The sequence below is a fragment of the Crocodylus siamensis genome, chromosome 1 (genome assembly GCF_052110815.1).
Source record: "Crocodylus siamensis isolate JL-2025a chromosome 1, ASM5211081v1, whole genome shotgun sequence".
NCBI classification, from domain to species: domain Eukaryota; kingdom Metazoa; phylum Chordata; order Crocodylia; family Crocodylidae; genus Crocodylus; species Crocodylus siamensis.
The window spans coordinates 419,283,762-419,296,244 of NC_143395.1; the positions used below are offsets into that span (position 1 = coordinate 419,283,762).

A 12,483-nucleotide genomic window follows, 5' to 3' on the forward strand; every position below is an offset into this window, starting at 1 on the left:
AAATTCAAACATATTTACAAGTTATGTAAGAATCGTTTCACTTGCCTCTCTAATATAACTTCCTGATTGCCCTGTGGTGACCATTCAACAACAACACGCTGCAACAGTACAAAATGTTTTGGGGCAGGAAGTGAAACATGTTTATTCAGTTAAACCTGCACAGAGGAATGTAATGACCTGAACTGGATTTTGGCTTGTAGTTAAAGCCAGAGAGCCGGTGCCTTTAGACTATTACTTTCAGTGCATTCATATCATTGTAAAAATCTTTCCTTGTTTTACGAGAGCAACCAAATGATCAAGGAGCTAAAAGAAGGAGTTACTTATGGGGAGCAGTTACAAGTTATAAATATGTGGCTTTGCCCTAAAGACTGTTGAGGGATCTAAACACTAGCAAGAAAAACTGTCCAAGTTGATATAATTTGGTATATAAAGAGAGATTAGGAAAAAGATAGGATGAATTTCTGAGATGTCTTAGCCTTTGGATTAGGCTGCCTGAAGTGGAAGGGAAGTGAAATGAAGTTTATGAAGAAAGTACTTTCAGGGAGATGGACTGGGTAACTACATACATCTCATTCATTTCCGGCATTGGTAATGAAAGTAAGATTTGTTTTCAGTGTACTGTGTTTTACTAAATATTACTGCTTTGATTCAGAGATGTTGATATGCTGTTTGGGCATGTACAGAGATAACTTCAGCTACCATAAATCCAGCAGCTTGCCTCAAAGTAGTTTTCTGTGTGGGGCCAGCTATTATCTCCAAAAATTTTCTTAGAGCTTTTTTTAAAACCAGGACCCCAAGCCTTTTGCACGGTATTTCTTGGAAAGTTAGAAGTTTTAGTGTTGAAACCTGAGAAGCATTTTTTTCACTTCATTGATCATAAACATCTCACCAGTGTCCATTTGGACGTGAACCTTATTTGTCAGACTTTTGCTTTAAAATTTTACCCGCAGAAGTCTTTCATATTGCCTCTTTGAGGGACCACAGTGGTGACTAGCAAATCTAATATGGTACCCCACACATCTGGGCCAGTCAGTTTGTTGTGGAAAAATATATAACCTGCCTGCCTGCTTTCCATTCTCTTTTGGGTTTTGGAAGTGGGCAAAGGATTGAAAATAGCAATGCTCATGTTCTCCTGCCCCTTCAGGAAGAGGTGAGAGAGGCAAGAAGTTTAGTGCTTTCTTCTCATTACAAGGAGAAATCTGGAAATACGGAATTGTAGCATATGAGCACATACACAGATAGTCCAAAAAAGTAGTTGTTAGTTACTATTAGTAATAAGAAACTAGTACTAGTACATTACTAGCAGTTACTAATAGTAAGTTACTACTAGTAGGCTGACTATTCTGTAGTAGCAGAAGGCTACTTTTAGGCAGACCTTCTTTGCTTCTATGCAGCACTTTATTTAGTACATTTATATGCTGTCTTGTCGGTGAATGTTCAGTTTTTCGGCTCGTTAAATGACTGCAGAACAGGTTTTGGTGGATTTGTTATTAACCAAAATTACTCCATGCACTTTCTTGAAGGGTATGGGGGGATTGGATGAGGGACAACTGTGGGTCATTTAAATACAAAATCAAGGTTTGTAGTCTTACTTTAAGTGCCGGTTTTGTCAAAGAAAAAAAAAACTGTTGGACTGTTAATTCTCAAAAGCAAGTTGATAAAATACTTACTCTTACTGAAATTATAGAATGGATCAGTTCCAAACATGAGCATAACATGTGCTTTAGTGTGGTGAACTCAGGTCTGGTTATGTAAAGTGGGAATCTGGTTCTTGACATTGACCTTGTCATTCAGGAGCCCTCTGCAAGTCACTTCTCCTTTTCACTTGTTTTTTTAAGTCTCTAAAATGTAGGTGATAACACAATGGTATTATTTGGCTTAATCAGCTTGTATGACACTGATAGAGCACATATGGGCACGTCCTACATATGCAATTAATGCACAGCAATAAACTCCAGTATGTATTACGCCAGAGTTTATTGATCCCAGGTGCCACATGTGAACGTGTGGTTAGGACAGGCAGCATGTTGAGCTGGGTCGGTGCGGCTCTGGCTGACGCGGGGCCCGGGGGTGTCAGCCTCCCAGCCCTGGACTGCTCTAAGCTGACTCAGTGTGCTGCAGAGGAGCCGGCTGGGGCACAAGGGTGCTTCAGTGCAGGCTCAACCTGCCGCATAGCCCCTCACTGAAGCACCCTTGTGCCGTCGCCAGACCCATCAGCATCTACATGTGTGGTGCTTCAATAGAATAGTGCTTGCATTTAGAAGTACTAACCTACTACAGAGTTAATTAGTTTACCCTGCCCTAATAGCACGGCACTTGTAGATGCTGAGACATTTACTGCAGAGCAAATTAAGCAACTAATTTGTAGACGTGCCCGCAGTGCTTTATTTTCACACCTACGTGGAAGTCTTTGTATTTTGGTGACTCAAGACTAGCACAACAAGAATTCTACCACTTGGGGTAACTCTCCATTGCTAAGTAGCATAGTATAAACATTCATTATAGCGTTTTATCCAACCCTGTATTGAATGCTTGTGGGAGACTTGGGCAGAATCTCCTAAAACCACTGTAGTGAAAAACAAACTCTAAAGCCAGCGTTTTTAGCTTTTTCTTGAAAATTCATATGATATTTAATTTGTCTTATTGATGTCCAGATGCCCTCCACCCAAGGGTGTTGAGGGAACTGGCAGGGGTCATCACGGAGCCCTTGGCCTGGCTGTATGAGCAATCATGGTCATCTGGCCAGGTGCTGGGGGATTGGAAACTGGCTAATGTGGTCCCAATGTTCAAGAAAGGGAGGAAGGAAGACCCAGGTAACTATAGGCCTGTAAGCCTCACCTCGGTGCTCGGGAAGATCTTGGAGAGAATCATCAAGGAGCACGTCTGTGGGGGGCAGCAGGGGAGATCATGCTCAGGGGCAATCAGCATGGGTTCATCAAAGGCAGGTCCTGCCTGACCAACCTGGTTGCCTTTTATGACCAAGTACCTAAATCCCCGGATGATGGTGTCGCTGTGGATGTAATCCTTCTAGACTTTAAGGAGGCCTTTGATACTGTCTCACCCCATCCTCATCAATAAATTAAGCAACTGTGGCATTGATGCCTGCACAGTTGGATGGGTAAAAAATTGGCTGATGGGGTGCACCCAGAGAGTAGTGGTGGACAGGGTGTACTCAGCCTGGCGAGATGTGAGTGGTGGGGTACACCAGGGCTCGGTCCTCGGCCTGCACGGTTTAACATCTTCATCAGTGAACTGGACGAGAGGGTGGAAAGCATGCTGTCCAAGTTTGCGGATAACACTAAGATGTGGGACGAGGTGGACACACTTGAAGGGAGAGAGAGGCTGCAACTGGATTTAGACTACAAAAGTGGGCAGATGAGAATAGGATGGGGTTCAACATAGACAAATGCAGGGTGCTGCACCTGGGGAGAAGGAATCCACAGCACACAGACAGGCTGGGGAGTTCCCTTCTTGAAAGCACAGAGGTGGAAAGGGATCTTGAAGTCCATTATTGACGCCAAGATGAACATGAGCCACCAATGCCAGACCGCAGCCAACAAGGCCAGCCATACCCTGTCGTGCATCCAAAGATGCATCTCAAGCCGGTCCAGGGAGGTGATGCTTCCCCTCTACGTGGCACTGGTCGGGCCACAGCTGGAGTACTGCGTCCAGTTCTGGGCACCGCCCTTCAGGAGGGATGTGGCCATCCTGGAGAGGGTCCAGAGGAGGGCCACCCGCTTGGTGAGAGGGCAGCAGGACAGGCCCTATGAGGAGAGACTGATGGACCTGAGCCTGTTTAGCCTCAGCAAGAGGAGGCTGGGGGGAGACCTGGTGGCTGCCTACAAACTCATCTGGAGAGATCAACAGCAAATAGGTAGAGCCCTTTTCTCCCCAGCACCACCTGGGGTGACGAGGAACAGTGGTAATAAGCTGATGGAGAATAGGTTTAGGTTAGAGATCAGAAGGCAATATTTTACAGTTAGGGTGGCTAAAATCTGGAACCAGCTTCCCAGGGAAATGGTCCTCGCCCCTACCTTGGGCATATTCAGGAGGAGGTTGGGTGATCTCCTGTCTGGGGCCTTGTGAACCCAGCGTTCATTCCTGCCTGTGGCAGGGGGTCAGGCTAGGTGATCTGTACAGGTCCCTCCTAATCCTAGCTACTATGAATGTGCTGCCAAACAAGATTTAAAGAGTATTTGGTTGAAAGCCCTTCTGAAGATTGCACTGTAGGAGGGGGGAATGTGTACCCCCGGGGGTATTTGAGAAGGCCCTAGGGGGGTCCACATGGGCAGGCGGAGATGGAGCACTGCCACGCACCATCCTGCGCTTGTGTGCAGGCACCGCCTGCCTGGCTGGACGCGGGGGGGGCAGGGGAAACTCACACGCGGTGGCTGCCACCACCACTCTGCATGCGGCCCTCCCCCACTCTTCCTCGCTCCATGTCCGGCTCTGCGCCCCCCAGCTCTGCATTCAGCTGCCGGAGGTGCACTGCTCTGTGTCCGGCTGCCGGGGGTGCACTGACCCAAAAAGGTTGATAACCCCTGCACTATAGAGTGAAATGTTGCACCTTCCCTTCCCTTCCCTTCCCTTCCCTTCCCTAGTACAGTGACACTAACAGGAATGCAGCGCTTTGAGCTGGTGCTGTAGAGATCTCGGCTAGCGTCAGTCATCTTCGCTAAATCGCTGTCAGTAGAGTGATGCCACTATACAGCTGGGGCTCTGTACCCAGGATTTTATTTAGCTTCTTTCTGTTGCATGAGTATCTGCAGAATAAAGAAATGATTTCTCCCTCCTGGCCCTGCCTCTCCCCCCCCCCCACAAAAAAAAGAAAAAAGAAGAAGAAAGAAATGAAGGCAAATGGAGACTAAAGGACAGGGGGAAGCGTAGTAAATATGCCAAGAGAGTATTGCCTACTTTGTCTGCAAGAGAGTGTTTCTGTATAGAGCAAATTCCGCTTGGGCTTTAATGTCTGATTTTTATTCATAGAATCATAGACCATGAGGGTAGAAGCATCTAGTCCAACCTGTTGCTCCTGGCAGGATCAGCCCCAACTACATCATCCCAACCAAGTCTTTGTCTAGTTGGGTCTTCAAAACCTTCAAGGATGGAGATGCCACCATCTCTCTGGGTATCCTGTTTCAGTGCTTCACCACTCTCCTCATGAGAGTTGTTTCTAACATCCAACCTAAGCATCCCTTGCTGCAACTGGAGCCCATTGCTCCTTGTTCTGTCAAGGACAGAATTGGTATGATACCATCCACCTAAAAGGAGTTTCAGGTCTCAGTGAGAGGTGTTTGCATAAAACAAGCATGTCTAGAGGGTAAAACACTCTTCCTTGTGTTTCCTGAAGCATGTATCGCTGTCCCGTTGTGATAGGACTTGATATTTGTCACTGGTGATGTGCTGGAAAAGTGCATTCTAACTGAAGGAGCAGAACAGGGTCAGAGTATATTACTCGAGCCATAAAATCAAGGAAAAATTGTCATATGTGCTTGAAAAGCTTGGCATTGTAGCTTGCTTGCAGGGGAAGGGTGCTACTGCATAGCATTTTTCTTGTTTGCTGGGTGGATCAGAAGGCAGGACCTTTTATAGGCCTATCGTTCTAATAACTAGCATGCTCTTTTTCCTTCCTTTTATTCCGATATGACTCTTAACTACCATTTTGATCTGCAATGCTAGAAACCACTCCTTATACCATGCGAAAGCCACATGCAGTCCCAGCTTTCCAATGTCGTAGGGCATTAGTGTTTAATTCCAGTCATTGATGACAAATTGGCTCCTGTGATCTTGTTGAAACGACGTGTGAAAGAAGCCAACCCATTTCAGAAGATTAAAACAGAATAACCTTAAAAAGGTGAGGTTGAGAATACCATGTTCAACGAGCCTAAGTGCTTTCCAGGATCTGAAAACGTTGCTCACTGTGTTTTAATCGCTCTTGGCTGCGTCTACACAAGACCCTGACTGCGCAGTTGTTGCTGCGTACACAAGTACTGAATGACTGTGCAGTCACCAGTGTTGTGCAGCAGCGTCTCCAAATGGTTTCTTGATGATGCTGACTGCGCATCGCATCACACTGTACGCCACACAACGCTACTGCGCAGTAATAATGAGCTACTGCACAGTCAGCATCTCGCGTAGACGCGGCCTTGTGAAGCTCTTTGCGCAGCGTCAGCCCACACAACACCTAAACAATGGTAATTAGTCTGGTCTAGCTCTTCATCATCGGCGCTGGTGTCATTATACAAATGATAGGAACGGTGGAAATATTCAAGGACAAAGACTAGTGCCTTTAAGGTCTAAGTAAACGTCTTGTTAAGGCAAGGGAAGTTAAATAATAGCTGCTTGACTCCTTGACCCGTACAAGCTGTTATTGTGGAGCTGTTCACGCTCAGAAGGCCTGAAAATTGCATGCTGCCTTTATGTTTTGAGTCTGCCGAAAGCATGAGTGAGCTCGGATTGGCTGTCGGAAAGGGAGAAGTTTCATTTTTCTTGGCAGGAAGTGAGAAGTGTTTTGGTCACTAGGGGATTGATCTGCATTTGCCCAGTATCATGGGTTTTGTAGGAACAAAGTCATTGATATTTCTTCTGGAAAGAATCCATTTTTGGTTGTTTTTCAGAGCTGTAGGCCTGATGTGAAAAAGCAGCCTCTGGGAACAAGGTTAAGACTTCTTTCTGCAGCAAAAAGCCTTTCTGCTTTAGTCTCTGTGTTGAAGACTTCAGGATTTTAATCACATTAGAAATAACACTTGGTGGGAGCGTTTTAATGAGTAACCTTGTCTTGCTAAATTGCGTTTATCCACTGTGGGAATAAAGCAGTTTCTTTAAATGATGTTTGAGGTCGTTCAAATCTGTTTCCTTTAAATACACCTTAAGTATAGTGGGTTTCAGTACACAACGTTCTTGCGGTTATCTGGTGGGCATTCGAGAGCAGGAGATGTGCTAGACACCCCAAATTACTGTTGACCAGCTCAGAGATTGGGGGGGGGAGGGAGCCCAGAACTTCCTCCTGAAATAAAGTATTTTCAGTTAGCTGAGTCAGTATGAATATGTGGTTAGCATGTTGCTGAAATGCAGAGGGACAAAGCACTGTGGCCGATAGGAACCATAGCAAAGCATATTGTGTGTGTGGCTGAACATCTGAAGAAATTGATATTTAGCAAACTGCTTGCAGGGACAGTTACCATCTGCATGGCTCTTAGGCCCCTAATGTGGATTGAAGCCTTTACACACTGCCATAATACAGTTAAAAGGATTTTTTTTCTCTCTCTTTTTTTTTTCTTTTCTGCTGCACCCTCTCCTGTTCTCGCATCCTTGAAATCCTCTCTCTGCTCATGGAGGGTCAAAAATGAGCAGAGAGAGGATTCCCACATTAATGAAGGGAGTGAGCAACCAGGTGATTGATGCCTAGGGGGATGGAAAAGTAAGCAGGGCACAAGAAATAAATGCAATCATTTGTTTGCAAATATCTAGTTGGTCTAATACAACATACCACCTTGTTCACGAGTTTTGATTGCAGGGCATAAGCAGGTCTTCCACCGTCTTGAAGGATGGAAGCATCATAAATGGTGCATGCTGTAGCCCGGCAGATGTGCTGGACATGTTAGTTTCCTGACTTTTCTGTCCCAATATGGAATCCTGCAGCAACATGAAAAAACCCGGTAGCATTAAAATTAATGCGAAGTATGAGCTTTTCTGTTCACTGTGACAAGCCAGTACAGATAGGAACTCACTGTAGTAATGAAGATGGTGATGAGAATGAAATATGCTGAGTTTGAAGACTTCAGTTTGAAAGTAATGGCCAAACTTGAAGGTAATAAGATGTATTGTGGGAGAACCTATATGGAGGTATCTAAGCGGAGAAGTCGCATCCAACGGAAATGTCAATTTTACAGCCTTTAAGTACCCAAATGAAGCAAAGGTTTCAGTTCAAGAAGGGAGCAGGCTGAAGATGGAGTGATCAGTGGCCTTGAAAGTCCGTGTAACTTCTGAATAGCGAACTTTCCTTAAATGTCTGATGGGGACTTAGCACCTGTCTCTTCTTCAAAGGAAGAGTCCTTACTCTATGACATGTATTGTAGCTGGAAGCTGTGTTGAAAGAATGATTTATTTCAACTGGAAGTGAGAAGTAGTATGTCTCCTGTTCAGCAGATTGTGCTATGAAAGCCTGAGTTAAATGAACTCTTTATTTAACACATGGAGTTTGTTTTTTATGAATTGCTTAATGGCATATTTGAAGGGTGGGTTGAAAACAATGTTCTCATCCTCCGGATTGCACTCAAAAGATTTACCAGCAGTAACTTTCCATTCATGCTTTCTGGCCATCTAAGTCATAGTATTATTTCTACCTGCTGACTAAGTTCTTGTGAGTATTTGCAAAGGAGTACACTTTAGGAATAAAAAGAAATGCAAAACTCTAGAACTCTTGGTTCAGAGATGATGCCTATTATTATTTTATTAAGAACAATCATTATATTTTATTAATTATAATTATATTAATTAATATTTATTAGGAATAAAAATGTGCTTATACTGTGAATAACCCTGAAACATTTTTTGAACAGATATTTATGCATGGTTTATCCAACTCCAGCAAAGTTAGAGCATCTTATTTCTACTGTTGTGGCATTTGTATGCACTTTAATGCACCTAACTGCATGGTTTCTCCTTTTTTTCTGTAGGGGATATACAAATATCTCGAGAGGTGTTTTTCAGACTTCAAGCAGAGAGGCTTTGTTGTTGGATACGATACACGAGGTCAGGTGACCAGCAACTGCAGCAGTAAGAAGTATGAGTATTGATTTACATTTGAAAGACTAGCAATTCAGTTGTGGTTGAGATGTTTCTTTTAATTTTTTTCCAGACAAATGAGGATATAGCTATAGATCAGGAATTGAGCATGCTGCTTGTGTTGATTTCAGTATTGCCGATGATTGCCCATCACAAACCAGGGGCCCCTTATGCAAGTTGCTACTTTGTGTGAGAGGATTGAAGTGTGAATGCAAATTCAGAATACCACGCCCATCGCTTGAGTAATGAAAATCTCTTGCGATTGTGGCTGGATAGGATATTAGTACAGGCAGTACTCGACTTGCAGTGTTTCGAGTTAGAACGCTGATGCCCTGTTTCAACTTTACAACGCCACTTTTGACTTACAACACTTGATCCAATGCGACGCCATGCCAGCGAACAAGGTCGCTGCGTCACCCATCTCCCTGGAGAACATCTGTCCAAACTTCCTTGGACACTTTCTTTAAGAAAGCAGACAAGGCTCCAGAAAAACCTGCAGCCAAGACTCCTGGGAAGACTCCCGCCAAGAACCCTTCAAAAAGTCCAACCAAGAGCCCTTCAAAAAGTCCAGCAAAGTCACCTCAAATAAGTCCTTCCAAATCAATATGATTGCTATTTACAATATAAATACATCAGTGTAGCTATTCTACTCATCTATAATTGATCCAATACAAAACTCTGGGGTATTTTTGGTGAAAATAGGGTACCAGGCCTGGGTTCAGGAACCGATCTCCCATTTATAATACTATTTTTTATGAGAAAATTGGTTCTGAGTTGCAACATTTCGACTTAAGACGCGGTTTTCAGGAACCAATTGTGTTGCAAGTCCAAGGGCTGCCTGTATAAAAATTATCATGTGATTTTGACCTTGCTACCATTCTTACTTAAATTGCCACTGAAGGAAGCAAATCCTCTGTTAGCACACAACAGCTAAATATTTTAGTACCTTTTGCACAGTACATTTATCCACCTGATACATGAACAGAGTAAACTTATATTACAGAATCTTGAAGCCATATACCCTGTTTGTTTGCTGAATAGTCCAATTCTGTGAATTTCCCATTAAGTTTTAATTACCAGGCTGCATATATTTCTTTGGCTATAAATATTTAGTCTGAAGCTGTAGCTTCCATTTCAGTTTAATTTAAGGGATTTTTGGATTAAAGGTCTCCTCTTACCCAAAGCGAAAGATTATTTTGACTGATCTCTGTACTGGCTGTAAAGCAGATAACATGATGCGAGTATCCAGCCCTTGCAGCTGTTTTGAGACGGATTGGAAGAAGACTGCACACTGTCTTGTTAAAGTATTATTGATCTGCTTTATGAGAATCCTCCAAAACGGCTGAACAAGACTCTGTAAACCTCCAGGTTTACTCTGTTCAATGCCTACATGTGTTTTTTATCTTCTGAAAATCTTTTCTTGTAGGAATTTAGCATTTTTAGAAGGGAAAATGTACCCAGGAGCTCAACTCCACGTTTTTGCTATTAGCAATAGTTCATAGTTAATCAGGTGATTTGACCTTTTGTCTTTGTACTATTGAACTAAAATCAGTCAGTCTTCAAGGAGGCACTTCAGTATAACACAATAGGGAAATTGCTCCCTTGGAGCCTATGTTGTAATTATAGGCATGGCGTAATAAGTGAAAGTGGTAAGCAATGCAAGGTAATAGAATAAAAGTGAAATGGAGGTGATACTACTATCAAATGGGGCTTAGGTTTTTTAGGTGGATTTCTTCAAAGCGTTGCTATTTGCTTTATGTTCCACAGATTGAATCAAAGCTAAACATGGTGGATAGTTCTGTTTTAATGAATTTTGTGTTTTATACATTGTAACAGGTATTAATGAATAAAGAAGAATTAGAGACTTGCATCCCTGGAAAACAGTTCTGTCTATAGCAAGATGATCTAAATTAAACCTACATTTATATTACAGCAATTTCCTTAATCATAAGTCTCCTGTTTTGGAGAGAAGCAGGAAAAGAATATGTCTTTGAAGTTCGGCTTTTGAAAAGTATTGTGGGGAATAGGGTTAACTGAGGTGTTTTTTTTTGTGTGTGTTCCTTTTTAATAGACTTGCAAAACTCACTGCAGCAGTCCTGCTTGCTAAAGATGTTCCAGTGTACTTGTTTTCAACTTATGTCCCTACACCCTTTGTGGTAAGTTTTGTTCAATCATACAGCTGGTGTTTTTCCAACATTTAGACCTTCCACATTTAAATAAAAGTATTTATTCTTATCAGAAAGCTGGAATTTAAATGGCACAATAGAGGACATTTGGAAAGCTTCGTTCCTTAGGAAGTCTTTAAAAATCATAGGGCTCAATCCTTCTCTCTCTGTATCTAGTATTTAAAAACCAAAGGAGATTTCTTAATTTATGTAGATACTCCAGAGGAAAAATATGTTGCCAAAAGCAAAATTTTGTCTGTAGTAAGTATGAAGTGACCTGTATTCCATCTGTGTTTCTGCCTTGCAAATAATTACAAATATAGGTAGTCCTGGTCTGTTCGGTAGGAATATACGTGTGAAAGCAGTTGAAGGATTAGACGTTCTAGATGGTGATTTTTTTTTTCTCCCCCAGCTATATAACTTTTAAATTGATTTCTAACTGTAGTTGTTAGTAGGTGTTTCTGTACAGTCTTTCATGGATACAGTGTGGATATAGATTCCTTGATAGCTACTCCAATATTTTTAAGTCCTCTCATATATGCACAATTTAAGTGGAGGCTTTTCTTTTTTGTAAGCTGTTGAAAAGCTGTATGCCTGGGAATACTTTTAAAAAAATCTTTTTTATCTATTCTGGAAATAAGGTAACATCCAGCGGAATAGTAATATTCAGAACATTTTCACTTCAAAATCATTGCCATTAACAGAACACAAAAAGGGTTCTGGGTGTTCTGATGTGGCATCTTGGAATTCAGTTGGTGAAATTTTAAGAACGCACATTAATTCACTCTCTAACTAGATGAAATATTACCATCTTGACACCTTAATTGTACTTATGTTGGCACCATAGTAGCTGAGTAAATTTAAATTGCTGTTTTCTTTCAGCCCTATGCTGTTCAGCAGCTCAAAGCTGTTGCTGGTGTAATGATTACAGCATCCCATAACCGTAAAGAGGATAATGGATACAAGGTAAGCTTTGGGCACTTATTTGGTAACGTTTGTCAGATAAGCCAGATCCTTGGTAAATATTTATCACCCAGATGCTCAGAATTTGGCCCTTTTATAAAAACTAAAATATTTACAGATATACTTCAGAAGCAGCCATTTGTATATCTGCTAGAAAGGAGGAGAAAGTAACATTAAAAAAAACTTTCTGTCCTGCTGGCTTTTGAATTGTACCTACAATTTAGTCTTTTTAAGAATAAAAACAAAGAAGTTATGAAGTCCACTGGGTGTCTGGAGTACAGTCCATTTACTGATACCATTCATTAAGAGACTAGTCAATAACTGAAGTGATTCTGAGACCCCAATTTAAAGAACATGTGTTTCCCAAGCTGGTAGCCTAAGGCTGAATTTAGGGAGATGCTTCTGCTTTTTATAGAGAGCTTTTGGTTTCCAGATCCATACTTATGAGTGCATAAAAAGGGTACTAGTTTAAAGCCAAGCCTGCAGCTGGAGTTGTATTGAACCAAACTATGCTCTGCTTAAAATCAGAGGGCTTCATTTATCATTTTTTGCTAACTTGAAGCCCTGT

General features: G+C 42.2%; 1 protein-coding gene across 2 annotated transcripts in view; it reads left to right on the plus strand.

The window, feature by feature from the left end:
- Positions 1-12,483, plus strand: part of PGM2L1 (phosphoglucomutase 2 like 1) — a 57,514-nt gene that overhangs the window by 21,308 nt on the left and 23,723 nt on the right. For both annotated transcript variants that reach the window (XR_016439682.1, XM_090030903.1), the window contains exons 3-5: positions 8,679-8,785; positions 10,859-10,943; positions 11,835-11,918. Coding sequence is in view for 1 of the 2 variants with exons in the window: in XM_090030903.1 (XP_089887029.1) it covers positions 8,679-8,785; positions 10,859-10,943; positions 11,835-11,918 (276 nt within the window). In the remaining variant the exon portion in view is untranslated. The remainder of the gene's footprint in view (positions 1-8,678; positions 8,786-10,858; positions 10,944-11,834; positions 11,919-12,483) is intronic.